Source organism: Geotrypetes seraphini, chromosome 1, assembly GCF_902459505.1.
Source record: "Geotrypetes seraphini chromosome 1, aGeoSer1.1, whole genome shotgun sequence".
Lineage (NCBI taxonomy): Eukaryota > Metazoa > Chordata > Amphibia > Gymnophiona > Dermophiidae > Geotrypetes > Geotrypetes seraphini.
In genome coordinates, this window is record NC_047084.1 from 178,797,454 (window position 1) to 178,823,545 (window position 26,092).

The 26,092-nt window shown below is 46.1% G+C and overlaps 1 protein-coding gene across 4 annotated transcripts in view; it reads right to left on the reverse strand.

Annotated features, from left to right (window-relative positions):
* SH3RF1 (SH3 domain containing ring finger 1) overlaps positions 1–26,092 on the reverse strand; it is a 238,819-nt gene that overhangs the window by 76,391 nt on the left and 136,336 nt on the right. For 3 of the 4 annotated variants that reach the window (XM_033942153.1, XM_033942174.1, XM_033942163.1), the window contains exons 4-5: positions 22,603–22,698; positions 11,766–12,068 (exon numbers count right to left, since the gene is read on the reverse strand). In XM_033942153.1, the coding sequence (XP_033798044.1) occupies positions 11,766–12,068; positions 22,603–22,698 (399 nt within the window). The remainder of the gene's footprint in view (positions 1–11,765; positions 12,069–22,602; positions 22,699–26,092) is intronic. The other variant, XM_033942181.1, reaches the window with a different exon arrangement.

Genomic DNA, 26,092 nt, shown 5'->3' on the forward strand with positions numbered 1-26,092 from the left:
TTATATGGAGCAAAGAATTGAGGTTTCTTTTAGTCCATTTGGATATGTCACAGTAAGAATCAACAAATACGCTTTAGATGATACTTTTTCATTTATGACCTTGAAGAAAAATGTGCACCCTTTGACGATACTTTCTGAACCTAATTTCAATTAAGAACTTGATCTTTACTCCAGTCTCCATAGGGCAGCCAAATATAATCTCATGATCTGTGTTTTAACAGAGTTTGCAGAGCACAGGGCACTGGATTCTGGAACAATAGGTTTTATACCCCTGGTTGCAATTTGCTTGCAGAAGGATGTCATCTACACATCTTTAGACTCCGCTTCTTTCTCTAGTGGGTTGTACTGCCACCTTCAGTTTTCCCTGTTTGCTCTGCTTACTTTTATTATTTTTGGGATTTTCTTCATCTTTTTGAGGCTGTGGTGCCCAGAAGTCCTCATTCTTTGGGGTAGCTCTGCCTGGGAGAAGATGCATATTCCCTGGGAGCAATCTTCTGCTAGCAGGACAACCCTTCAGATGTATAGTCAGCTTGCACTAACAGTTTTTTGGAGTTCAGGGTCCATTCCCCTCAGAGCTAGCTCGCACCCCGATTTATCAGGGGCATGAGTGCAGGCTGTTTGGCCCTGGGGAAAGTCCATTGGACTTAAGGTGCTGGCTGTGATTTTTTTTTCCTCCCCCTGTCGCTGCACACGGTCTGAGGTCTCAGTCAGGCTTGTTCCGAAGATCAGGCAGCTCGAAGATCAAGATATTTAGACCTATGGAACAACATTCTCAACAATACTAAGGTGGCTCCTCTATACAGAGATTTTTTCAGTGATCCAGGCAGAGGTTTGCAGTTCCAGATGACATCAAGCTTCTGGTTCTTGAGCTGGTGCAGCCTCCAAGAAAACACGACGCCAAGATAGTAGCCATGCCCCCACAGATTGGAGGGAGGCTGTCAGCTTACTGGGAGGCTTGGATGCAGATTTCTTCAGACCACAGGGTCCTAAATCTTATTCGGGACAGCCACAAGATAGAGTTCTCTCGCCCTCCAATGCATCTCTTTGTGGATTCCCCAGCTGTGAGACCAGGAAAAGTGACCCAAGGTCCAAGTGAGGGCTCAAAGACTTGGATATTTGAGCCATAGAGCCCATTCCAGAAAAAGAATCAGGCTTAGGCAGATACTCTATATACTTTATAGCAGTGGTCTCAAACACGCGGCCCGCCATGTACTATTTTGAGGCCCTCGGTATGTTTATCCTAATCACAAAAGTAAAATAAAACAGTTTCTTGATCATAGGTCTCTTTAGCTCTAAATGACAATAATATTATTAAGACTTAGCCAGAAAGAAAGATTTATAAACTATAAAGAGTTTTACCTCATGCAAAATTGTCATTTCTTTAATAAGACATTAACTATTTTTTCTGAGGCCCTCCAAATACGTACAAATCCAAAATGCGGCTCTGCAAAGGGTTTGAGTTTGAGACCACTGCTTTATAGTGTCCAAGAAAGGCTCAGACGATTGGAGACCTATCCTAAACCTGAAGGCTGTAAATGCAGCACTGCGGATGGCTCACTTCAAAATGGAGACTGTTTGGTCGGTCATTGTGGCAGTGGCTCTGAGGGAATTTTTAGCCTCCTTGAACTTGACAGAGGCCTATCTTCACATTCCCATATTCCTGGACCACAGGAAATATTTAAGATTCCATGTTCTAAAGAGATATTTCCAGTTTGCCAACAATCAAGGGCAAAATCACCAGGCCCATACTGCAGTGGGTTGCTATTATCCAAGGCAGTCAAATATGCAGAGGGTCCCTCTGGGGAGACCAGCGAGAGAGAAGGGAATGCTGCAAGGGTGAGAGCACCCAAGAAACCACCTTTATTGTGGCTGCCATAAAGCCCAGAACCTGAAGATAATCTCAGACCGAAGGGGACCGCCAGGAGAGTTGGTTCCCTAGTTTCAGTCTGTGTGCCTCGAAGAAACATCTGGCCTTTCTCCATATGGAATCAGACACCCAGATCCTCCAGGGACTGAACAGGCTGCAGCTGGCTCTTCTTCAAGTTGACAATCTATCCCAGACTTTGAAGGGTCATTAAGGCTGTATGAACTGCTCTCTCTGCTTCCTCCAGTGAGGGCACTCTGAGGAGTCAGTCATCCAGGTAAGGGTGGGCAAGTAACCCAGTTTGTGGAGGCGAGCCGCTACTACAACTATTACCTTGGTCCGGGGGGACTGTAGCTAGACCAAATGTGAAAGCCTTAATCTGAAAATGCTGTTCCAGGACATGAAAACAAAGGAAGTGCCTGTGACCCGTAAAGATTGGTGTGTGAAGATATGCCTCTGTCAGTTCTAGCGCGGTCAGGAACTTCCCTGGCTGCACTGAGGCGATAACCAACTGAAGGGTCTCCAAACAAAAATTAGGCACTTTGAGACCCGCACTGATGTACTGGAGATCCAGGATCAGCCTCCAATCCTCTGAGCCTTTCTTGGGCATGACAAATTATATAGAGTATCTGCAGGAGCCTGAATCTATGTCTGGTACCCGTTCAATTGCCTGAATGTCCAACAACCTTTGGAGAGTCGCCTGGACCTGGGCCACATTTCTGGACTGTCCACTGGCAAGTCTATGAATCAGGCAGAGAGGGGACAGGTGAACTCCAACTTTTTGCCGGCCCTGATGACTTCCAGGACCCATTGATTGGGCATGATAGCTTCACATGCGTTCAGAACGCCCTGTAGCCTGCCTCTGATCTTTCACCTGGATGGGAGGTGGAGCCCCGGGATTTTCTATTCCCAGAGTATCTTTGCCATGCACTCTGAAAGGATCTCTGGGACAAGGACCCAGAGAAGAAAAGGCGCGAATGGCGAGAGCCTCGAAATGACCCACAGGCCTACCCTTTATAAGTCCTAGGCCTGCTGTCCGGGACTGACTCTGGACACTGGTCCTGGATGCTAGCTATGTGGTCATCCAATCCCAGGCCAAACAGCATATTGCCCCTGAAAGGAAGCTTGCTGAGTGTGGCTTTGGAAGTAGAATCCCCAACCTAATGTCTGTGTCCATATCCTCTCTACATCCATCATCTCCTTACTGTAACCTGTCCTTATGCTCCCTCTATGGCCAGCATCTTCTTTGTGCCCCTTCCTCTCCCTTCTGCCACCAGCCCTTACCCCTACTGGGGCTAATCTCTCTCCCTCTCTCTTCCTTGCTCTCCCCTACAATTCAGTGCCTCTCCCCCTCTCTTTTCTCTATCCAGTCTCTCTCTCTCTCCTTTTGTACTGCCCTTCAATTCAGTCTCTTTTTCTCTTTCCCCTCTCCAATTCAGCAGCATCTTTCCTTCTCCATCCCCCTAGATCCAGGAGCACCTCTCCCTCCCTCTCCCACGCCAAGTCTAGCAGCATCTCTATTTTCTCTCCTTCCCTCTATGTCCAACAGCATCTTTCTCTCTATCCTCTCCCTAGGTCCAGCAGCACATTTTTCTTCTCCTTCCCTCAGCCCAGCAGCAGCTCTCCCTCTCAGCTCTCCCCAACCAGATCCAGCAGCACCTCTCTCTCTCCCACTCCAGCAGAACATCTTACTCTTCTCCCCAAGTCCAGCAACACTTTCCTCTCATCCCTCCCAGATCCAGAAGCACCCTTCCCTCTCTTCCTCCTTCCCCACCCCCAGGTTCAGCAGCACTCCTCCCTCTCATCCTTTCCCCAGGTCCAGCAGTACTTTCTCCTCTCATTTCCCTCTCTCAAACCTCTCCCCAGTTCCAGCAGCACCTCTCCCTTTTATCTTACCCCCAGTGCCTTTAGTACCCCTCCCTCTCCTGTCACCAGGGCCAGCAGCTCTGTACTTTTCCCTCTCCCACTTCAAATCAAGCAGCACCCTTCTCTCTCATCCCTACCTTCTGTCTAGCAGCCACAGCACCCCTCCCTCTCCTGCCCCCATAACCAGTAGCACCCATCCCTCTCCTATCTCTAGGGCCAGCTGCACTCCCTGGCCTATTTCATCCCTCCCAAGTCCAGCAGCAGCATAGCCTCCCACAATTTTGCACCACCTCTTTCTGTCAGCCTTCTTGCAGTCTAGCTTCTGTTACCTGAATCTTCAGACAGGGAGCCTTGGAACTTTGCTAATCCCCACCCTCAAGGAAACAGGAAGTTGTATCGAGGAGGCAGGGTGGGGCCTAGCCAGAGATTCAAGACTGCCTGTCTGAATCACTCAGCTGCTGCCATTGGCAGTGATTCAGGTAAATTAGGACAGGGAGGATAGAATGGGAGAGATGGTGCTGGCTTAGAGAGAGAAGGAAGGAGGACAGGAAACATTCAGCACTTGAAAACAGTTGCGATGTCAGTGCTGTATACCCTTTGGGGTACATATATCACACTTTGGGAACCTCTGTCCTAGGGCAACTGCCAGCAAAGAAGATTGGCCTAAAAATATGTTCTGTCTTCCTCCTATATGTGCTCTAACCTGCACAAATCAAATTTGAGACTGAAGCAGCAGATCTTAACCTTTTCCTATCATGTGTCGCGGATGACGGGACATTCCAAAAATGTCGTTGCAATCGTATGTCCCATGGCATGGGACATACAGTACACGACAAGAACACAAAATATTTGAATTTACAGACTTATGACTTATTTACATTATGTTTACAATAGCCGTAAATGATAATGGTAAATAATACAACACTTTGCTAAAATAATTACAATTGGAACCAGTGTAACGTAAAATTTATTACGATAGGAAAAGGTTAAATATGACACAGAATCATCTCTCTAGATCTGGGTCTGACCATGTCAACTGCTGAATAGTTTATTCTACACAATGCTTGGTTTAATGAGGTAATAATTTTACAATCTAAGAAAAGAAATAAGAAGTATATTAAATTTGTCACCTACCAGACTTCTTTGTAAGAACATTTATTAAGATCCGTTTCTTACACTAACTTTATGATTAAACACCTTGATAGAAACATGATGGCAGACAAAGGCTAAATGGCCCATCCAGTCTGCCCATCCGCAGTAACCATTATCTCTTCCTCTCTCTAAAACAGGGGTGTCAAACTCATTCACATAAGGGGCCGAAATCTGAAAATAAAGGCTACGCTGCGGGCCAAATTTTTTTTTTTTTTTTTTTTTTTTAGATACTTAGGGGTCTTTTTATTAAGGTATGCTAACCGATTTAGCACGCACTAAATGTGTACCTTAATAAAAAGACCCCTTAGTCTTAGCAGAAGTATAGAGTTACAACCTCTCCAACCCCACGCCGGCTCTGTGATGTAAACAAAATAAATAAAAAAGACTTTTCCTCTCTCTTTTAGGTCCTAGACAGGCATGGGGGTCAGATTTTCTGTTCTGATTTTGTGTGTATGTGTGTGCTCTTGTTGAGGCTGGGGTGAATGAGAGGGTGTAGTGCATTATTATTCAATAATATAACTGCAGGGGCCTGGTAGCAAGGGAGTAGCGGTGGGGTTGAGGGCAGAGAAGGTTGAGAAGCATGCAGGTGGGTGTTGAAATAATAAAAACTGTTCCCTGGAATAAATGAGGCCTCCTGGACACACCATTGTAATAAATGAATAGAAAATGGAATGTGTGCCTCTCTTTGTGTGCCTCCTTGATCTCTCTCCTTCCCTTTAGGAAACCCCCAAAATACCTTTCCTCAGCTGCAGGTCTGTTTGGGATCTGACTCTGCAGGTTCACGCGGCATGCAGAGGATCGCTGATCAGCAGTAGCGATCCTAGCAGGCCGCCCGCGGTCCCGTACGTCAGAGGAGGGGCAGGACCACGCTAGAGGGAACGTGCAGCTGAGGCTACGGCGGCCTGCAGAGGATCACTACTGCCGACCAGCGATCCTCTGCAGGCCACATGAACCTACAAATGATGCAGCGCTTGTACAAGCGGGCCAGCTTTGGGAGAGATTTGAAATTGGCTGGCGGGCCAAATTGCAGTACCTCTGCTCTAAGAGATCCCACGTGCCTATCCCAAGCTTTCTTGAAATCAGACACAGTCTGTTTCTCCATCATCTCTACTGGGAGACTGTTCCACGCATCTACCACCCTTTCTGTAAAAACATATTTCCTTAGATTACTCCTGAGCCTATCACCTCTTAACTTCATCCTATGACCTCTCATTCCAAAGCTTCCTTTTAAATGAAAGAGACTCGACTCATGCGCATTTACGCCACATGGGTATTTAAACGTCTCTCAAGCAAAAATAGGTATTGATAACAAAATATATTTAAAAAATGCTAATATGTTATCAGCCAGTGGTGGATCTGACCTCAGAAAACACACATTTAAATCAAATAGTGGAGAAAAAGCCTCAAAAATTTATAATTAAGATGGCAATCTAATCAAGATTTCAAGCCATTCATAGTCTTATCATGGGCAAAAAACTCCACTTTAAACAAATGTAACTTTAACGACTGGACCAAACATCCACCACGTGCACAGGGAAAAGAAAAGCAATTGCCACTTAACTTCAAAAGCTGGCCTTCATACTCCAAATGATGTTGGTCCCTCGACATCCGATCTTCTTTTGGTATTGCCAGCATTCAATTCTCCAACATAGGATCTTGTTTTGCCATAAAATCAACTGTGTCAGAGAGCGTTGTTAATTTACACCTCAAGCGTTTGCTCCAAACTCTATGCTGGCATGCTGGCAATAACAACGGAAGATCGGATGGTGAGATCTTTAAGTCTGTCCCCAAATGCCATATGACGAGATCACACACCATTTTAGTAGCCTTCCTCTGGACCGACTCCATCCTTTTTATATCTTTATGAAGGTGCGGCCTCCAGAATTGTACATAATATTCTAAATGAGTCTTGTATAGGGGCATCAATATCTCCTTTTTCCTAGCTCTCAACTGGGACATGAAAGCAATGATGATATGGTCCCATTGCAAATACCAAGACTTATTCCTGGAGACCTCTTTCCTACACTGAACTCTATTACCGTATTTTCTCGCATATAACACGCGCGTTATACGTGGGTTTTACGTACCACGCATACCCTTGCACGTTATACGCGTGAGCGCGTTGTACAAAATTTTTTTTACATAGTTCCCCCCCCGACGTCCGATTCACCCCCCCCCAAGGACCGCTCGCACCCCCACCCCGAAGGACCGCTTGCACGCACCCGCACCCCCACCCCGAAGGACCGCTCGCACGCACTCACACCCGCACCCCCACCCTGAAGGACCGCTCACACCCCCACAGCCTCCCGACCCTCCCCATCATGTAGAAGCTCCTACTGGTGTCCTGCTGCTTCCTCTTGGCGGTCCCGACACCCGACACGATCGGGGCAAGAGGGAGCTCAAGCCCTCTTGCCCCAGCCAACCGCGGCACCCCCGACACGATCGGGGCAAGAGGGAGCTCAAGCCCTCTTGCCCCCCTGACTCCCCGACACGATTGGGGCAAAAGGGAGCCCAAGCCCTCTTGTCCCGCCGACTCCCCGACAATATCGGGCCAGGAGGGAGCCCAAACCCTCCTGGCCACGGCGACCCCCTACCCCCACCCCGCACTACATTACGGGCAGGAGGGATCCCAGGCCCTCCTGCCCTCGACGCAAACCCCCCTCTCCCCAACGACCGCCCCCCCCAAGAACCTCCAACTGCCCCCCCAGCCGACCCGCGACCCCCACGACACCCCCACCCCCCTTCCCCGTACCTTTGTGTAGTTGGCCGGACAGACGGGAGTCAAACTCGCCTGTCCGGCAGGCAGCCAACGACGGAATGAGGCCGGATTGGCCCATCCGTCCCAAAGCTCCGCCTACTGGTGGGGCCTAAGGTGCCTGGGCCAATCAGAATAGGCCCGGGAGCCTTAGGTCCCACCTGGGGGCGGGGCCTGAGGCACATGGGCCCAACCCGACCATGTGCCCAAGGCCCCCCCCCCAGGAGGGACCTAAGGCTCCCGGGCCTATTCTGATTGGCCCAGGCGCCTTAGGCCCCACCAGTAGGCGGAGCTTTGGGACGGATGGGCCAATCCGGCCTCATTCCGTCGTTGGCTGCCTGCCGGACAGGCGGGTTTGGCTCCCGTCTGTCCGGCCAACTACACAAAGGTACGGGGAAGGGGGGTGGGGGTGTTGTGGGGGTCGGCCAGGGGGGGTCACGGGTTGGCTGGGGGGGCGGTCGGAGGTTCTTGGGGGGGAGGGGGTTTGCATTGAGGGCAGGAGGGCCTGGGATCCCTCCTGCCCGTAATGTAGTGCGGGGTGGGGGTAGGGGGTCGCCGTGGCCAGGAGGGTTTGGGCTCCCTCCTGGCCCGAACAACTAGGGGGGGGGGTCGCCAGGGCCAGGAGGACTTGGGCTCCCTCCTGGCCCGATATTGTCGGGGAGTTGGGGAGTCGGCGGGGCAAGAGGGCTTGGGCTCCCTTTTGCCCCGATCGTGTCGGGGAGTCGGGGGAGCAAGAGGGCTTGAGCTCCCTCTTGCCCCGATCGTGTCGGGGGTGCCGCGGTTGGCTGGGGCAAGAGGGCTTGATTTCCCTCTTGCCCCGATCGTGTCGGGGAGTCGAGACCGCCAAGAGGAAGCAGCAGGACACCAGTAGGAGCTTCTACATGATGGGGGGTCGGGAGGCTGTAGGGGTGCGAGCGGTCCTTCAGGGTGGGGGTGCGGGTGGTAGTGCGTGCGAGCGGTCCTTCGGGGTGGGGGTGCGGGTGCGTGCGAGCGGTCATAGAAACATAGAAATAGACGGCAGATAAGGGCCCACGGCCCATCTAGTCTGCCCACCTTAATGTCCCTCCCCTACCTTTGCCCTGTGTATAGATCCCATGTGCCGATCCCATTTGGCCTTAAAATCAGGCACGCTGCTGGCCTCAATCACCTGTAGTGGAAGACTATTCCAGCGATCAACCACTCTTTCAGTGAAAAAGAATTTCCTGGTATCACCTCGTAGTTTCCCGCCCCTGATTTTCAACGGATGCCCTCTTGTTGTCGTGGGACCCTTGAAAAAGAAGATATCTTCCTCCGCCTCGATGCGGCCCGTAAGATACTTGAACGTCTCGATCATGTCCCCCCTCTCTCTGCGCTCCTCGAGCAAGTATAGCTGTAATTTGTCAAGCCGTTTTTCGTATGGTAGATCCTTGAGTCCCGAGACCATCCGGGTGGCCATTCTTTGCACCGACTCCAGTCTCAGCACATCCTTGCGATAATGCGGCCTCCAGAATTGCACACAGTATTCCAGGTGGGGCCTCACCATGGATCTATACAATGGCATAATGACTTCCGCCTTACGACTGACGAAACCCCTTCGTATGCAGCCCATGATTTGTCTTGCCTTGGACGAAGCCTGCTCCACTTGATTGGCAGACTTCATGTCCTCACTGACGATTACTCCCAAGTCTCGTTCTGCTACCGTTTTTGCTAGGATCTCGCCATTAAGGGTATAAGACTTGCATGGATTCTGGCTGCCCAGGTGCATAACTTTGCATTTTTTGGCATTGAAGTTGAGTTGCCATGTCCTAGACCAGTGTTTTTCAACCTTTTTTGGGCAAAGGCACACTTGTTTCATGAAAAAAATCACGAGGCACACCACCATTAGAAAATGTTAAAAAATTTAACTCTCTGCCTATATTGACTATATATAAAGTAATTCTCTTGAATAGGAATCAAATAAACACAAAGAAAGTATTTTATAATTACTTTATTACGAAATAAAAATTATAAAAATTATAAAATACTTTATTCAGTGCGAAACCTGGGCCTGTTTGGCTGAACACAAAGCTGATATTCTGGCTGGAATCGAAGAAAGACACACACGTAGCTCTTCGTCAACAGCTCTCAGTCTCTCTCTGTATTTGGTTTTTATAGCATACAAAAATAGACAAATATACCCTCCATCCTTTTTATTAAACCACAATAGCAGTTTTTAGCACAGGGAGCTGCGCTGAATGTCCAGCGCTGCTCTTGACGCTCATAGGCTCCCTGCGCTAAAAACCACTATTGCGGTTTAGTAAAAGGGGACCATATTGTAAAATATAGACAGCAGATATAAATTCAGAACTGTGCATAGTAAGTGAAGGGAAGTTTTCATCTCTGGGAATTTACCCAGTTAACTATTAAGTTATTTGGGCAAATTCCTTTGAAAACTGTGGTAATACTGCCTCCACTTTGCTAAATTTAAAATAAAATCATTTTTCCTACCTTGTCTGGTGATTTCATGAATCTCTGGTTGCACTTTCTTCTTCTGACTGTGCATCCAATCTTTCTTCTCTTCTATCAGCCTGTATGCTTTCTCTCCTCCACACCTCATTCCCTCCCCCAACTTTTTCTTCCTCTCTCCCTGACCTTTCTTTCTTTTTTTCTGTTTCTCTTCTTTCCTTCTGTTTCCCTGCCTGCCCCCTTTCTTTCTTTCTCCCTGCCGTTCCCCAAGCCACTGCCACTGCCATCGGGGAACAGGACCCACCAATGGATAACAGGCCCCAAAGCCGACGCCGACGCATGCTCTCCCTGACGTCAATTCTGCAATCGGAGAGGAAGTTCCGCCCAGCCAGGCAGCGATTGGCTGGCCCGAACTTCCTCTCCGACTGCAGAATTGACGTCGGGGAGAAGAAGACTTATCGATTAGATCGCCAAGACAAAGTGAGTCCTGGGTGATCGACTCACTTTGCCTTGGCGAGCTACTGGCGCCCCTGCCTCGGGCCCCCTGTCAGCTCCGGGCCCGGCGGCCCTGCGGCACACCAGGCAACATCTCGCGGCACACTAGTGTGCCGCGGAACAGCGGTTGAAAAACACTGTCCTAGACCATCGCTCCAGTAGGAGTAGGTCGTGCATCATGTTGTCGGGCACTGAATCTTCGTCTGTTGTGCATTTGGCCACTACATTACTCAGTTTGGCGTCATCGGCGAATAACGGTCCTTCGGGGTGGGGGTGCGAGCGGTCCTGTGGGGGGGGTGAATAGGACGTCGGGGGGGCATCAGGCTTTCAGGGTGGGGACAGGACTTCAAGGGGGAGAGGAGAGTCGGGGCGGGCGAAAGGAGAGTCGGGCAGCATGCGCGGTATAGGGTGTGCGCGGTATATAAAAATTTCTGTACATAAATTTGTGTTTTTCGCGTGCTATACCCATGTGCACGTTTCACGTTTCACGTTATCTACGTGAAAATACGGTAAATGGGATACATCTTATAGTGACACAAATAAATGAAAGGATCAAAATAACTTGGATGAACTTTGAAAAATATCAGACTGGGTTACTACATTGAGTCATAGAGGGATTGTAATATTTACTGAAGGTGCTACAAGATTTCTTTATTGCCCAACATACATCAGATATCAGACAATGTCTTTTTTTCAAACCTATTAACATCCTCTTGAAAACCTAGCTAAGTATTTTGAAAACTTAGCTAAGTATTTCTTTAGACACAGACGTACACAAAGAAAAGATATCCCTCTACAGGACTAGAAATTCTGTTATCCATTTTTTAGTTTTATTCCACAATTTGAAGACTACTACTATAGTTGATGTCTTTTCCTCTTGCTGTTATTCAGCTCTGTAAAAACTGGTGATAAATTGTTCTCTTTATCCTCCACTAGAGTGGTTTATCAATCACACTACTTCACCATCTCAGTTCTCTAAATTCACCTTCCCTGTCCCTTCTTCTAGAGATTGTCAGCATTTGCTGATTTCTTAATTTGCTAAGAACATGTTAACATCAATTATTAATTCACACTACTCAATATTACAACACTCTTAAATTATAATTGCAAAACATTCTGGGATATTCTTCTATGAAAGATGCAACAAAAGATATGTCTTATGTAGATTAAAGACTACTGAAGTCTTGCATTTGATTCCAAGTCCATTACCTGAGAAGGAGCACTGCAAGACAGACCAGTCAACTCACTTATACGAGCTGCCGCAGTGGGGTTACTGGAACTGATGAGAACAGGAGGACTAATTTCCATGGAGTGCCGATTTTGAGAAGATTGTGAGGACTTATTAGACATGGTAAGGGAGGTAAAGGAGTGCCGTTTTTTGGTGTTCTTCTTAGTATCAGTGTGCTTTTGGGTTGAATTGCTGTAGGCTGCCCCTGAGGTACCTTCTCCAGAGTCCAACCCAGAACCTGAGGGCTTGTCCAGCTCTATCAACTGTTTGGCTGCTGAATTGAACTGTAAAACAAAAATATTACATGAATGGAGGTGATTAGCCAGTTAGGTAATCTTACTGACAGAACATTCAAAGGCAAAATATTTTTAAAACGAGACATCACATTGTACAATAGAAAGTTTGCTTTTATGGGTGTGTTTCCATTATAGCATTACTGCCTGTTGAAGCTCAGTTCATCTGCCTGTTTGCCTGTATGCATGTTTGTTTGCACATGGCTGGATGGAGAGACATACAAAGAGACAACAGATGATGGGAGTAGCTAGATGATAGGAAATAACACAGTCACACAGTAAATGAAAGCAGAAAAAGAACCCCATGGTCCATCTGGGCTGCCAAACAAGTGACCAGAGACCTGTCCCTTCACACCGTGAAGGCCCAGGTCACCCATGTTTAAATGCTGGTTGTGGAGTCACCACCATGTCAGCCAAACATGATGAGAATGATAAGTTGAATATGTCACCAGTATACCACATACCAGTCAAGATGCCTTCACCTCCCTCCTAAGCTGTACAGTCTCCCCCGCCCCCCAACTCACAATATGTAACAATAAAATGAACACCACGCTGGAGTTGTTGAACCTTCACCTATATCTTGTGTATGCAGAACATAGACCGTACAAGCCTGTCCGGCATCAGCTTCTGTTCCCTCTAGCTGGATTTGGTCACTCTTCTTTGTCTCTCACTATTTGTGGGACAGACCATTCAAGTCTGTCCAGCATCCATCTCAGATTCCACTATTCTTGCTTCCACTTCTACAACCATGTTGTGTTTCCATCTTCATTCTATTTAAGCATTCCCTGTGTCTATCACACACATTTTTTAAATTCATTCACAGTTTTAGTCTCTGCCATCTCTCTCGGAAGCATCCACCACCCTCTCTGTAAAAAAGCATATTTCTTGATATTACTCCTAAATCTATCTCCCTGCAATGTTCATTCGTGTTCTCTAGTTCTACCACCCTTATGTCATTGAAAAAGGTTTATTTGAATATTAATAGCTTTCAAGTTCTCAAAGGCCTGTATCATATCACCTCTCTCTCTCTCTCTCTCTCCTTTTTTCCAGCATATACATATTCAAATTTGCTAGTCTTTTCTCAAACATCTCATGGCACTAACTCTGTACACCATTTTGTTGCTTCCTCTGAACTGCCTCAAGTCTTTTTACATTCTTATAGAGATAGGCCTCCAAAATTCGACACAGTACTCCAAGTGGGGCCTTACCAATGACTTGTACAGGGGCATCAACAATTTCCTTTCTTCTGTTTTCTCTCTCTCTCTCTCTCTTGCTCCCCCAGAAGGCCCCTCCCCTGCGTGATCCGGCACCCTTTTCCCCCCCTCCCATGATACGGCATCCCCCCGCCGCGATGTGGCAACACCCCCCTGCCACGATCCGGTCCCCCCTCCTGCCGCGATCTGAAGTCCCCCAGACCCACTCGAACAGGCTTCTTACTTCCATCTTGGCCTCGGCACCAGCACCGGCTCAAGGCCCAGCAAAGAAGAGGAGGCCGATCTTCGGGCACCGGCACTAACGCACATGACATGCCGGTACCGCAGGACATCTGAGGGTAGGGAAGTTCTGGTGGCTCCACTTACTGACCTTTTCAATGCTTCTCTAGAGTCAGGAGTGGTACAGGAGCATTGGAAAAGGGCAGATGTGGCCCTCGTCTCAAAAGTGGAAGTAAGTACCAAAATCTGCAATAGAGTAGACACCCGTGATAGTGTGTGAACAACATGAGTCAGGACCTTGCAAAGCTTGAAGAATGGTTTGAAATTTGACAGCTAAAGTTTAATGCTAAGAAATGCAAGGTCATGCATTTGGGCTGCAAAATCCCGAGGGAATGGTACAGTTTAAGGGATGAAGAACTTTTGTGCATGAAAGAGGAGCATAACTTGGTTGTGATAGTATGTGATGATCTTAAGGTGACCAACAGGTTGAAAAGGCGATGGCAAAAGCTAAAAGGATGCTAGGGTGTATAGGGAGAGGTATAGCCAGTAGGAGAGAGGACGTAATGATGGCCTTGTATAAGACTCTGGTGAGACCTCATTTAGAATATTGTGTACAATTCTGGAGACCACACCTTCAAAAAGATATAAAAAGGATGGACTTGGTCCAGAGGAAGGTTTTCATCATAAGAGACATATAGGGACAGACTTAAAGATCTCAATATGTATACTTTGGATATTCGTCCAATTTTACCTAGACTGCACCACAATAGCACATAGAGAGAAATTCTAAATTCTGTAAGGGCCACATAAAGTTAGATGCTGGCATATGCCTACTGTAGATTGTGCCTGCCAGCACCTAACTTAATTGTTTTAATCAGCTTTAAGTGGCAAGATAAATTCATTGTGCCATTAAAGTTCAATTAAAAAAAAAAATCTAGGCGTCTCCTGGGACCAGCAGCTAACACCTGGGCACCTAGTGGCACTTAGTGAAGCCACATGCCTAAGTAGGTATGTTTTTGGGGCGGAGTTGGCCTTAGGAGTCACTAGGCACCACTAGGTGCAATTCTACGATAAACTTAGGCACCAGAAATGCAGACTTTTAAAACCCTGGCCTATATTACCAGCGCCTAAGTTCAGCTACAGAATGCAGCATGACGTTTTGTTAAAATCTGTGAGCACTTTGGGGCTTTTCTTAAAGTCCCTAGCTTGCTTTTCAGATATGATGATAAAAACAGAGTACAAAAACAAAAAATGAAATTCTTGCAGAATAAGAGGTTTTCTAGCGAGTCGCTTTGGACCTATTATGGGGATCAAGCAGGCTAGAAACGCAAGATTGGTTTAGAATAGATTAACATAGTAACACAGAAAATAACAGCAGATAAAGACCTGAACAGTCCATCCTTTGTGCCCAATAGTCACACTTATTATACAATTTATTCATGGTTAAATTGTCTTTTCTTTAATATTTCTGGGCAATAGACCATAGAAGGCTGCCTAATACTGTCTTTAGGTTCCCACAGCTGGAGTTGCCATTGAAGCCCACTCCAGCCTGTCCTAATCATCCTGTCACTGGAGCTTCTGTCAAAGTCCTCCCCAGCTCATCCTAAACCAAATCACCATATATGGGACACATACCATGCAGAATTAGAGATCCTCTGTGTTCATTCCATGCTTTTTTGAATTCCATCACTGTTTTCATCTCTGCCACCTCCCTCAGGAGGGCATCCCAGTCATCCACCACTCTCTCCATGAAAAAGAATTTCCTAACATTACTCCTAAGTTTGCCATCCCACAACTTTAATTCATGCCCTCTAGTTTTACCATTTTTTTCTCTGGAAAAGATTTGTTTCTATATTAATGCCTTTCAAGTATTTAAACATCTGTATCATATCTCCCCTGTCCCTCTTCTCCTCTACTGTAGAGCATACATATTCAGGTCTTCCATTCTCTTCTTGTACATCTTTTGGCACAAGCCCCATTCCATTTTTGTCACTTTTCTTTGGACCATTTCAAGTCTTTTTACATCCTTTGCCAGATAGAGCCTCCAAAAGTGAATATAGTACTCCAGATAGGACCTCACCAATGATCTGTACAGGGTCATCAACACCTCCTTCCTTCTACTGGTTATGCCTTTTTCTATACAGCCTTCTGGCTACAGCCACTGTCTTGTCACACTATTTTGTTTCCTTCAGATCCTCAGACACTATCGCTCTAAGGCAGTGTTTTTCAACCTTTTTACACCCGTGGACCGGCAGAAATAAAATAATTATTTTGTGGACCGGCAAACTACTAGGACTAATATACAAAATAGACAAATATATTGCAAAATATAGACAGCAGATATAAATTCTCAAAACTGACACGTTTTGATCACTAAATTGAAAATAAAATCATTTTCCTACCTTTGCTGTCTGATGATTTCATGAGTCTCTGGTTGCATTTCCTTCTGACTGTGTATCCTTTCTTTCATTTCTTTCTTTCGCACTCAGGCCCAAGAATTGTCCCTTTCTATTCCCTCCCTCTTTCCTTCCTATGTCCTTAGTGCCCCTGGTGCCTCCTTCCCATGTCTTTAGTGCCCCCATTGCCTCCTTCTCATGTCCTTAGTGCCCCTTCCTGTCTTTAGTGCCCCCAGTGCTTCCTTCCCATGTCTTTAGTGCCCCCAGTGCCTCCTTCCCAAGTCCTTAGTGCCCCCAGTGCCTCCTTCCCATGTCTTTAGTGCCCCCAGTGCCTCCTTCCCATGTCCTTAGTGCCCCCAGTGCCTCCTTCCCATGTCCTTAGTGCCCCCAGTGCCTCCTTCCCATGTCTTTAGTGCCCCCAGTGCCTCCTTCCCATGTCCTTAGTGCCCCCAGTGCTTCCTTCCCATGTCTTTAGTGCCCCCAGTGCCTCCTTCATATCTCTTTAGTGCCCCCAGTGCTTCCTTCCTATGTCCCTCTCACTGCCTTCCACACTTTGTCCCACCCCCACCCCCGAAACCAGCCTGCCTGTCTACCTCTCTCCCTCCCTCCCTGGCCAAAGCCAGCCTGCTTGCCTGCCTACCTCCTTCCCTCCCTGTCACGCAAAAAAAACCCCAAAAACTCCCTCCTTCCTTTCCCCTGCTCTTATCACCTGTCCCATTGTACCCGAGCACAGCTTAGGGACACTGTCCCGAAGCTGTGTGTGGGGACAACGGGACAGGAGGTCTGAAAACGGGACTGTAATCTTGCCGGCTCTGCACGGACTGGCAGAAATTTCCTGCGGACTGGCACCAGTCCGCAGACCAGCAGTTGAAGAACAGTGCTCTAAGATCCCTCTCCCCATCCATGCATATCAGCCTCTCACCCCTCAGCACATATAGTTCCCTCGGATTTCTACTCCCCAAGTGCATTACTCTGCACTTCTTCACATTGAATTTTAGTTGCCAAACATTAGGCCATTCTTCTAACTTTTGCAGATCCTTTTTCATTTTTTTCACTCCCTCCAGGGTGTCCACTCTGTTACAAATCTTGGTATCATCCACAAAAGGCAAACCTTATCTTCTAACTCTTTAGCAATGTTGCTCCCAAATATACTGAACAGAATTGGCCCCAACACCAATCCTTGTGGCATGCCACTACTCACTTTTCTTCCTCCGAGCAAATTTCATTAACCACCACCCTCTGGCGTCTGTCCATCAACCAGTTTCTAATCCAGTTCTCCACTTTGGGTCCTAACTTCAGCCACTCAAGTTTGTTCAAGAGCCTTTTATGAGGAACTGTGTCAAAAGCTTTGCTGAAATTTAAATTACATCTAGTGCACTTCCTCGATCTAATTCTCTGGTTACCCAGTCAAAGAATTCAATCAGATTTGTTTGGCATGATTTACCTTTAGTAAAGCCATGTTGTCTTAGATCTTGTAAATTTGATTCTAGGAATTTCACTATCTTCTCTTTCAGCAACGCTTCCATTATTTTTCCAATAACCGAAATGAGGCATACAAGTCTGTAGTTGCCTGCTTCACCTCTGGGACCACTTTTGTGAAGAGGAACCACATCCGTTCTTCTCCAATCCCATTGAACCACTCCCGTCTCCAGGGATTTATTGAACAAATCTTTAAGAGGAGCCACCAGAACCTCTCTGAGCTCTCTCAGTATCCTTGAATGGATGCCATCTGATCCCATGGCTTTGTCCACCTTCAATTTTTTAAATTGTTCATAAACACTTTCTTCTACGAATGGCGCAGTATCCAGGCCATTCTCACATTTAATTTTGCCATCCAATTGCAGTTCTTCTCCAGGATTTTCTTCCATGAACACAGAAGTATTTGTTTAGCACATTTGCTTTTTCCTCATCACTCTCCACATAGCAGTTCCTAGCTTCTTTCAGCCTTGCAGTTCCATTTTTTCATCTTCCTTCTTTCACTAATATACCAGAAAAATTTTTTGTCTCTCTTTTTTATATTTCTAGCCGTTTGCTCTTCCGCCTGTGCTTTTCCCAGATGTATCTCTCTCTTGGTTTCTTTCATTTTCATCCTTTTTGTACTCTTCTTCTTGAGTACTTTTATATTTCATGAACATCAACTCATTTTACTTTATTTTCTCCAGGCCAACACAGTTTAATGGGAAAGCACTAATATTCACCAATAGTTAAGTGGTAAAGAAAATTTTAATTTGATAAATCTGAACAGCCTCACTAGGGTAATACTAGGAAAAACAGCATGTTTAGCTGAATAAATTAGGACTACCATAAGAAATAAAGGCAGGGCTTTTTTTCTGTGCCCATATGCAGCCAGTACTAGTACCTTTTTTACTTGCTCCGCCTCCCCCCTCTTCCCCCATGGCCGTAGTCATCTCCCCCCTTCATTCCTCAACCCCCAGTCTAACTTTCCTTTCGGTGTTTGAAAAGTTTGCGGCAGCAGCGATTCCCAAATGCCATCCCGCCACTGGACCAGCCTCTTCTCCCTACTGCAGCCTGCCTCTCCGACTTCCTTCTTGTTTCCTCAGAGGTTGGCCGCAGTAGAGAGAAGAGACAGGGCTGGCAACAGGGCAATGTTTGGGAATTGCTACGGCCGCCAACTTTTCAAACACCGAAATGAAGGTTAGACTTGGGGGGGAGCGAAGATGTAAGGAGAGAGGTGACAGACTGTGGCTGGGGATGAGTGAGGGTGGGAGGGTGAGAGAGAGAATTAATAAATGAGTGACACCAGGAAGTAGAAGGGAGATGTAGGAAATAGGGGGTTAGAAGAGAGAGAAAGTTGTCTATGGGTTAATGGAAGGGGGGAGTGCAGGGGGTGAGATTGACACAGAACAGAAGGGAGGGAGGGAGGGAGGGAGGGAGAGGGTGTGGGTTACTGCAGGGGCAGAGCTATAATGACCCTACCCCTAAGGTTGCACAATATGAGTACCAGTACATTTTTCCTACCAAAAAAAAATACTGAATAAAAGCAACAAAAATGGAAATGATGTATGTTCTCTTCTTAAAAGCATTTAAAAATGTCATTCTAGGTCAAATCAAAGGTTCATCAAGCCCACGATCCTGACTTTGACAATAGCCAATCCAGGACACAAGTACTGGCAGGATCCCAAAGATGATCCGATTTTTGCTCATATCAAGAGAAAAGCAATGATTTTTCCAAGTCTACATGATTAATAATGGTTGATGGACTTTTTGTTCAGGAATCAGTCTACCATTGATAGAAAACATGCAGCCTGGGGTCTAGAGGGAGAGCCTTATACAGAAACCTGACCCCTAGTGGTAGTATTGCAAGACTACAACTAGGGGTCACCAGTGCTATTTTGAACCCAATTAGATGTATATTCAAAGCACTTAGATTTACAAAGTTCCACTGTAACCTATGGAACTTTGTGAGTCTAAGTGCTTTGAAAATGAGCCTCAATGCTTGCAAGGGCAAATAGGAATTGTACCCGTCTGGACTCTACTAGATACCAGAATATTCAAAGTAGGCCCAGGGAGAAGAGATATTGGCCAAGGGGATCTTGAATTCATAAGAACATAAGAACAGCTATACTGGGTCTGTGTCGGACCTATTGTCTATCTAGCCCAGCATCCTGTTTCCACAGTAGCCAATCTAGGTCACAAGTACCTGGCGGAAACCCAAATAGCAGCAACATTCCATGCAACCTATCCCAGGGCAAGCAGTGGCTTCTCCCATGACTGTCTCGATAGCAGACTATGGACTTTTCCTCCAGGAACTTGTCCAAACCTCTTTTTTAAGCCCAGCTATGCTAACTGCTATAACCGCTGTTACCACATCCTCTGTCTAGTTTCAGAGATTAACTATTCATTGAATGAAAAAATATTTCTTCCTTGTTTGTTTTAATGGCATTTCTAGGTAACTTCATTGAGTGTACCCTAGTCTCCGTAATTTTTGAGAGTAAAAAATCTGTTTTACCCATTCTACTATATATCACTCAGTATTTTGTAGACCTCAACCATATTTCCCTTCAGCTGTCTCTTTTCCAAGCTGAACAGCCCTTTAGCCTTTATTCATACGGGAAGAGTTCCACCCTGTTTTCCATTTTGGTAGCTTTGCTTTGAACCTTTTCTAATTCTACTACATCTTTCTTGAGATACAGTGACCAGAACTGTATGCAATACTCAAGGTGAGGTAGCGCCATGGAGCAATACAGAGGCATTATGATATTCTTGGTCTTATTTACCATCCCTTTCCTAATAATTCCTAGCATTCTGTTTGCTTTCTTGGCAACTGCCACATATCCGGCAGAAGGTGTCAGAGTTTATTTATTTATTCAATTTTCTATACCATTCTCCCAGGAGAGCTCAGAATGGTTTACATGTACTCAAGCATTTTTCCTTATCTGTCCCTGCGGGCTCACAATCTATCTAATGTACCTGGGGCACTGGGGAAATTACGTGACTTGTCCTGGGTCACAAGGAGCAGCGTGGGTTTGAACCCACAACCCCAGGGTGCTGAGGCTGTAGCTTTAACCACTGCGCCACACTGTCCATCAGGACTGAATGAGCGGTTTACAATTAAACTAAACTAAAGCTAGTCTGAGAAGGCTAGACTTGGTTTACAGCAATTAAATAAACAGGGAATGATTTACAAATGATAAATAGAAGGCAACAGCAAAATTTCAAAATAATTCATTTTCAAAATGTTTAGCAAATAGAGTGGTTTTTAAAGATTTACAGAAAAATTGAAACGAACTGGAACTCCTTAAAAAAAAAAAAAGGGGGATATCATTCCATTTAATGGCGAGGAGAGGAAATAAAACATAATGGGCAGACTGGATGGACCATTCAGGTCTTTATCTGCCGTCATTTACTATGTATGTAAGTTAGAGAGGGGGTACATATGGAGGGAAGAAGGGGAGAACTCCAAAATTTAATAGAAAAGAAGAGGAGGAAATGGAGAGGAAGGAAGGGATGCCTTTCATAGGCTGTCACCAAAGGTTAACATAGATGATGGTCAATGTTTTAAGTTTCTTCTAATGTTGGGAAATGTTCATAAGTAAGAGGGGGTTATATTAAATGCATCAGAAAACATAAAGGATTTAAGTGAAGTTTTGAACTTGTCAATGGAAGTGTCCATTCTGAGGCGAGTCAGAAGAGCGTGCCACAGGATTGGGGCAGTTCCTGAAAATATGGCGGATCTAGTGGTATTATAAAAAATTTGTCTACAGGAAGGAATGACTAAAGGCTCCTTTTATGAAGCCACGTTAGCGGCTTTATCACACGCACATTTTTAGCGCTCGCTAACCCCCGCACTAGCTGAAAAACTACCGCCTGCTCAAGAGGAGGCGGTAGCGGCTAGCAAATTAGTGCGCGCTATTACACGTGTTAAACCGCTAATGCGGCTTCGTAAAAGGAGCCCTAAGAGATTTTGTTGAGTAGAGCGTAAAGTTCTAGACAGTGCATAGGGAATCGGGAGATGGTCTAGGAAGGTAGGAGTACAGAACACTACATTTCATCTGCTATTTAAATGACCAGTCTTGCAATTTCTCAAAAAACACTCATGATCCCATAGAACAGGGGTAGGGAACTCCGGTCCTCGAGAGCCGTATTCCAGTCAGGTTTTCAGGATTTCCCCAATGAATATGCATGAGATCTATTTGCATGCACTGCTTTCAACGCATATTCATTGAGGAAATCCTGAAAACCCGACTGGAATACGGCTCTCGAGGACCGGAGTTCCCTACCCCTGCCATAGAATAACAAAAAAGTTAAACAACTGAGTCTGGTATAAAACTGGTATAAGTTCTGAGAGACAATAAAAAGAAATATCTGAAAACATACAGCCATCACAGACATTAAGAGATTTCAGGATATGTGGTTGAAACAAAGCCATGAGGAATTTATAAGAAATGGAAGTTCAATATAACACACACCATAAACGTGCATAAAACATTAATGACACTGCTGTATGGAGATTTTGGGAAAAACATCCCTTAATCACCACTACAGTTTTTGCTTGAAACCACTGAGCAGCTTTCATTATACCAAGACTCAATGTGACACCACTGCAAGGAAGGAAGGGGGGGGGCATTCGGCAATATGAACCCTCAGCTTTCATTCAGTTCTCTTTTACACTCCAAATCAAAAACAACAGGAGAAATGAGAAAAGAAAGGGGGGCTTAAGCTATTATAACAAGTGCAATGAGGTAATATTAAATATTGTTCTTTTTTTTTTCCTCTCTACATTATATAGCAGGAACTTCAAAGGTTGCTACCTGAATACTTTTGAAAACTGTTGTGGTTCCATTTGGTCAGAAAGCAATATACAAACTATTACAGTAAAACAAGGATCTGAAGTCTCCAAGAGCTCCAGGACACCTTCAAACTTGCTCACCTTATTTTAGACCTCTTCATCCAAAATTCTTAATCTTATACTGAACAGTGCAAACATGAAACAACCAAAACAAAAAAAAATTCAAAGGTAAAAAAAAAAAAAAATATGCGAAGAAATAAAAGAGGTCAATCAACCTAAAGTCGGCCAATATGAAACTGGATTACAACGGGTAACAGAAGGTTACAGTAAAAAAAAAAAAAAAAAAGGATATCTGAGCTAGAAGAACTGCATTATTAAAGCACAAAAATGTTTCTATTAATTTCAAAGTCATCTGTGAGAAGCAAACAGACTTCTAGTTTACCCACCTCCACATAGGAAATTGGGAATATTCCTATTTTGTCCCCCAGCATTCCTTCAGCCCAGTTCTCATCCACCCGGCGGATCACTGTCAAAACATCATCCTGCAGAAACATTCAATTATATCTCCTGTTATTAGAGAAGCTTTCAATTAATTTCTCACTACAATAAATTACATTGCAGCAATGCACAAAGAAAGGCTCCTTGGCAGCTGCTTGACTAAATAATTCCACTGCTTTTAGAATTGAATTATTTTTTCCTATGTCTTTCATCTTCTCAGGAGTTGTCCTGTTAGTATGAAAACCTATATGAGTCAATTATGTTGGGGTCTTCTGAGCAGATCCTACCTACTGTGCTGCAATGAGCAATTTTTCTCTCTTTTTGTTTGAAACTGCATTGAAGAGAGAGCCAAGATTCAAAGTCTGATTGCTTAAAAAATTAATTCCAGGAATTAGTACAAGTTTCAAGGACTAAATGAAGATGTGAAAGCCACAACGAGCAAAGTAAAAGGTTTTTTCATTTTGCTCCTTCAGAGTAGAGGTCTGCACGGGAACGGGGATCGCGGGGATCCCGCGGGTCCCGCGGGGATCCCGCGGGTTCCCCCCCTGGCCCACGGGACTCCCACGGGGACGCCCCCTGGCCCACGGGACTCCCACGGGGATGCCCCCCTGACCCACGGGACTCCCACGGGGACGCCCCCTTGCCCACGGGACTCCCACGGGGATGAAAACAACCTACCTAAATTCTGGCGATGCAAGCATGCAGATTACAAGTCTGGCGTCGTGTCGGGAAATAGCCATGTTGAGCAGTGAGCTCAGCACGTACACAGATGAAAGCCTTGCTTGCTGATTGGTCCGGCGGCCCCGCCCCACCGTGCCGCCGGACCAATCAGCAAGCAAGGCTTTCATCTGTGTACGTGCTGAGCTCACTGCTCAGCATGGCTATTTCCCGACGCGGGCATTAGGCTGTTTTTTGTCATTTCGGGTGGGGGATGGCAGCGGCAGCAGCAGCCTGAAAAAGAAATCATCCTGGCCGGGTTCGGTGTCATGCTCCGGAGCTTCTACAGCCTTCCTATCTCCCTCTCCCTTCTACCTGCGGCTCTCTTCGGCAACTCAGCAGCAGCTTCTGACGTCGGGGCCTACCCTCTGCGAGTCCCGCTTGTTTCAACTTCCTTTTTCCACAAAGGCGGGACTCGTAGAGGGAAGGCCTCGATGTCGGCAGCTTGTCTTGATCACCGCTGCTGACGAGTTGCTTAAGAGAGCCGCGGAGCAGGGGGGTGTTGCCAGGTGCAGGTAGAAGGGAGAGGGCCAGATGCAGGACTCGTGGGTGAGGGAGGAGAAGAGAGAGGGGAGAGAAACAAAAGGAAATATTTCATACTGGGTTGGGCCGGAGTGGAGGGAGGGTGGAAAGATTCTGGCTACAGGGTGCATTAACAAAGGAAAAGGGGGGAAAGCTGAAAATGGAGATAGTGACACAAAGAAGAGAAAGGGTAAGCAGGACCTTCTGAATAAGGATAGAGATACAGAGGGGACATGAAGAGGAGGTGAAATAGAGACATAGAAGTAATGCTGAAAAAGTGTGTGTGGGGGGGGGAGATAAAGACATTGAAAGGGCAAATGGTGAATATGGGGTAAAGACAAGGACAGAGACAAATGAAGATTCTGAAAAAGTGGTGAGATAGGGATATAGGTGAGATGGACACAAAGAAGGGTGATGCTGGAAAATAGGTGGAATGGTAATTCTGACAGACACAGAAGGGAAATGCTGGATCAAGGAGAGATGGGGCTCAGGCTGGATGGAATGAGGAGAAATGCCTTGTTGGCCCGGAACTTCCTCTCCTACGTCAGAATTGACGTCAGGGAGCGGAATGCTGGTCAGCGCGACGCTTCTGCAGGGAAAGCTTGGGACAGCGGTGGCTTGGGGACTATTCCCCGATGGCGGTGGCAGCAAACCGAGTGGCTTGGGGGAGGGCACGGAGAAAGAAAGAAAGGGGGCAGACAGAGAGACAGAAAGAAGGGGGAACAGGGAGACAGAAAGAAAAAGTTGGGGGAGAGAATGAGGTCTGGAGGAGAGGAAACATACAGGAGGCTGAAAGAAAGGAAGAAAGATTGGATGCACAGTCAGAAGAAGAAAGTGCAACCAGAGACTCATGAAATCACCAAACAGCAAAGATAGGAAAAATGATTTTATTTTCAATTTAGTGATCAAAATGTGTCTGTTTTGAGAATTTATATCTGCTGTCTATATTTTGCACTATGGCTCCCTTTTACTAAACCGCAATATTGTTTTTTAGCGCAGGGAACCTATGAGCATTGAGAGCAGCGCGAGGCATTCAGCGTAACTCCCTGTGCTAAAACCTACTATTGTGGTTTAGTAAAAAGGGAGGGGGTGTATTTGTCTATTTTTGTATTTTGTTACCGAGGTGACATTGCATAGAGTCATCTGCCTTAGGAAATGTATATGGCAGATATCTTTGTTTTGTGTTCAAAAGAAAAGGAAATGCATTTCTGGTTTTATTTCTACAGTGTTGAAGTACTTGTTGGCCCTTGCTGTGACTGGTGGGGATCCCCAAGCACCGCCAGCAGAGGACCTCCTCTAGAGATGGTCAGAACTCCCCTCCACCAAGCGCAGCAGTCGCTGGCAGCATCCATGAGCCACTGAGGTGCCAGCATCTGTGACTCAGGGACGCTACTGCTGCCTGCCAAGCTTGGCAAAAGGGACCCCAGGCCAACTGCAAAGGAAGTCCTCAGCTGACAGTTTGTGGGTTCTCATCAGCTGAGTATTTATATTTTATATTTACATTAGAGGTTCTGGTAGAAACCCATTTACAAAGTATGTATTCTTCCCAATTAATATTTCCAAATTAATAGTCTCTATGCTTATTTGTAAATGGGTCTCTACCAGAGCCTTTAATTCAGTAGCATAATTAAATAAAATAACTATTTCTGAAGTTTATAGGGAAGGATGGTGACGGAGGGGATTCCTCGCGGGGACGGGTGGGGACGGAGGGGATTCCTCGCGGGGACGGGTGGGGACGGAGGGGATTCCTCGCGGGGACGGAGGGATTCCTCACGGGGACGGGTGGGGACGGAGGGATTCCTCACGGGGACGGGTGGGGATGGGTGGGATTTTGGCGGGGACGGGTGGGGACGGGTGGGATTTCTGTCCCCGCGCAACTCTCTACTTCAGAGACCAGAAATGAAAAAAAAGAAGGAAATTCTAGAAAAAAAATTTAAATTATTTTAGAATACTTTCTTACTCAGAATAATTTACTTATTTATTCAATTTTCTATACTGTTCTCCCAAGGGAGCTCAGAACGGTTTACATGAATTTATTCAGGTACTCAAACATTTTCCCTTGTCTGTTCCAGTGAGCTCACAAGGAGGGGGGGGGGATTAAGTGACTTGCCCAGGGTCACAAGGAGCAGCGTGCGTTTGAACCCATAACTTCAGGGTGTTGAGGCTGTAGCTTTTAACCACTGCACCACACTCTCCCCT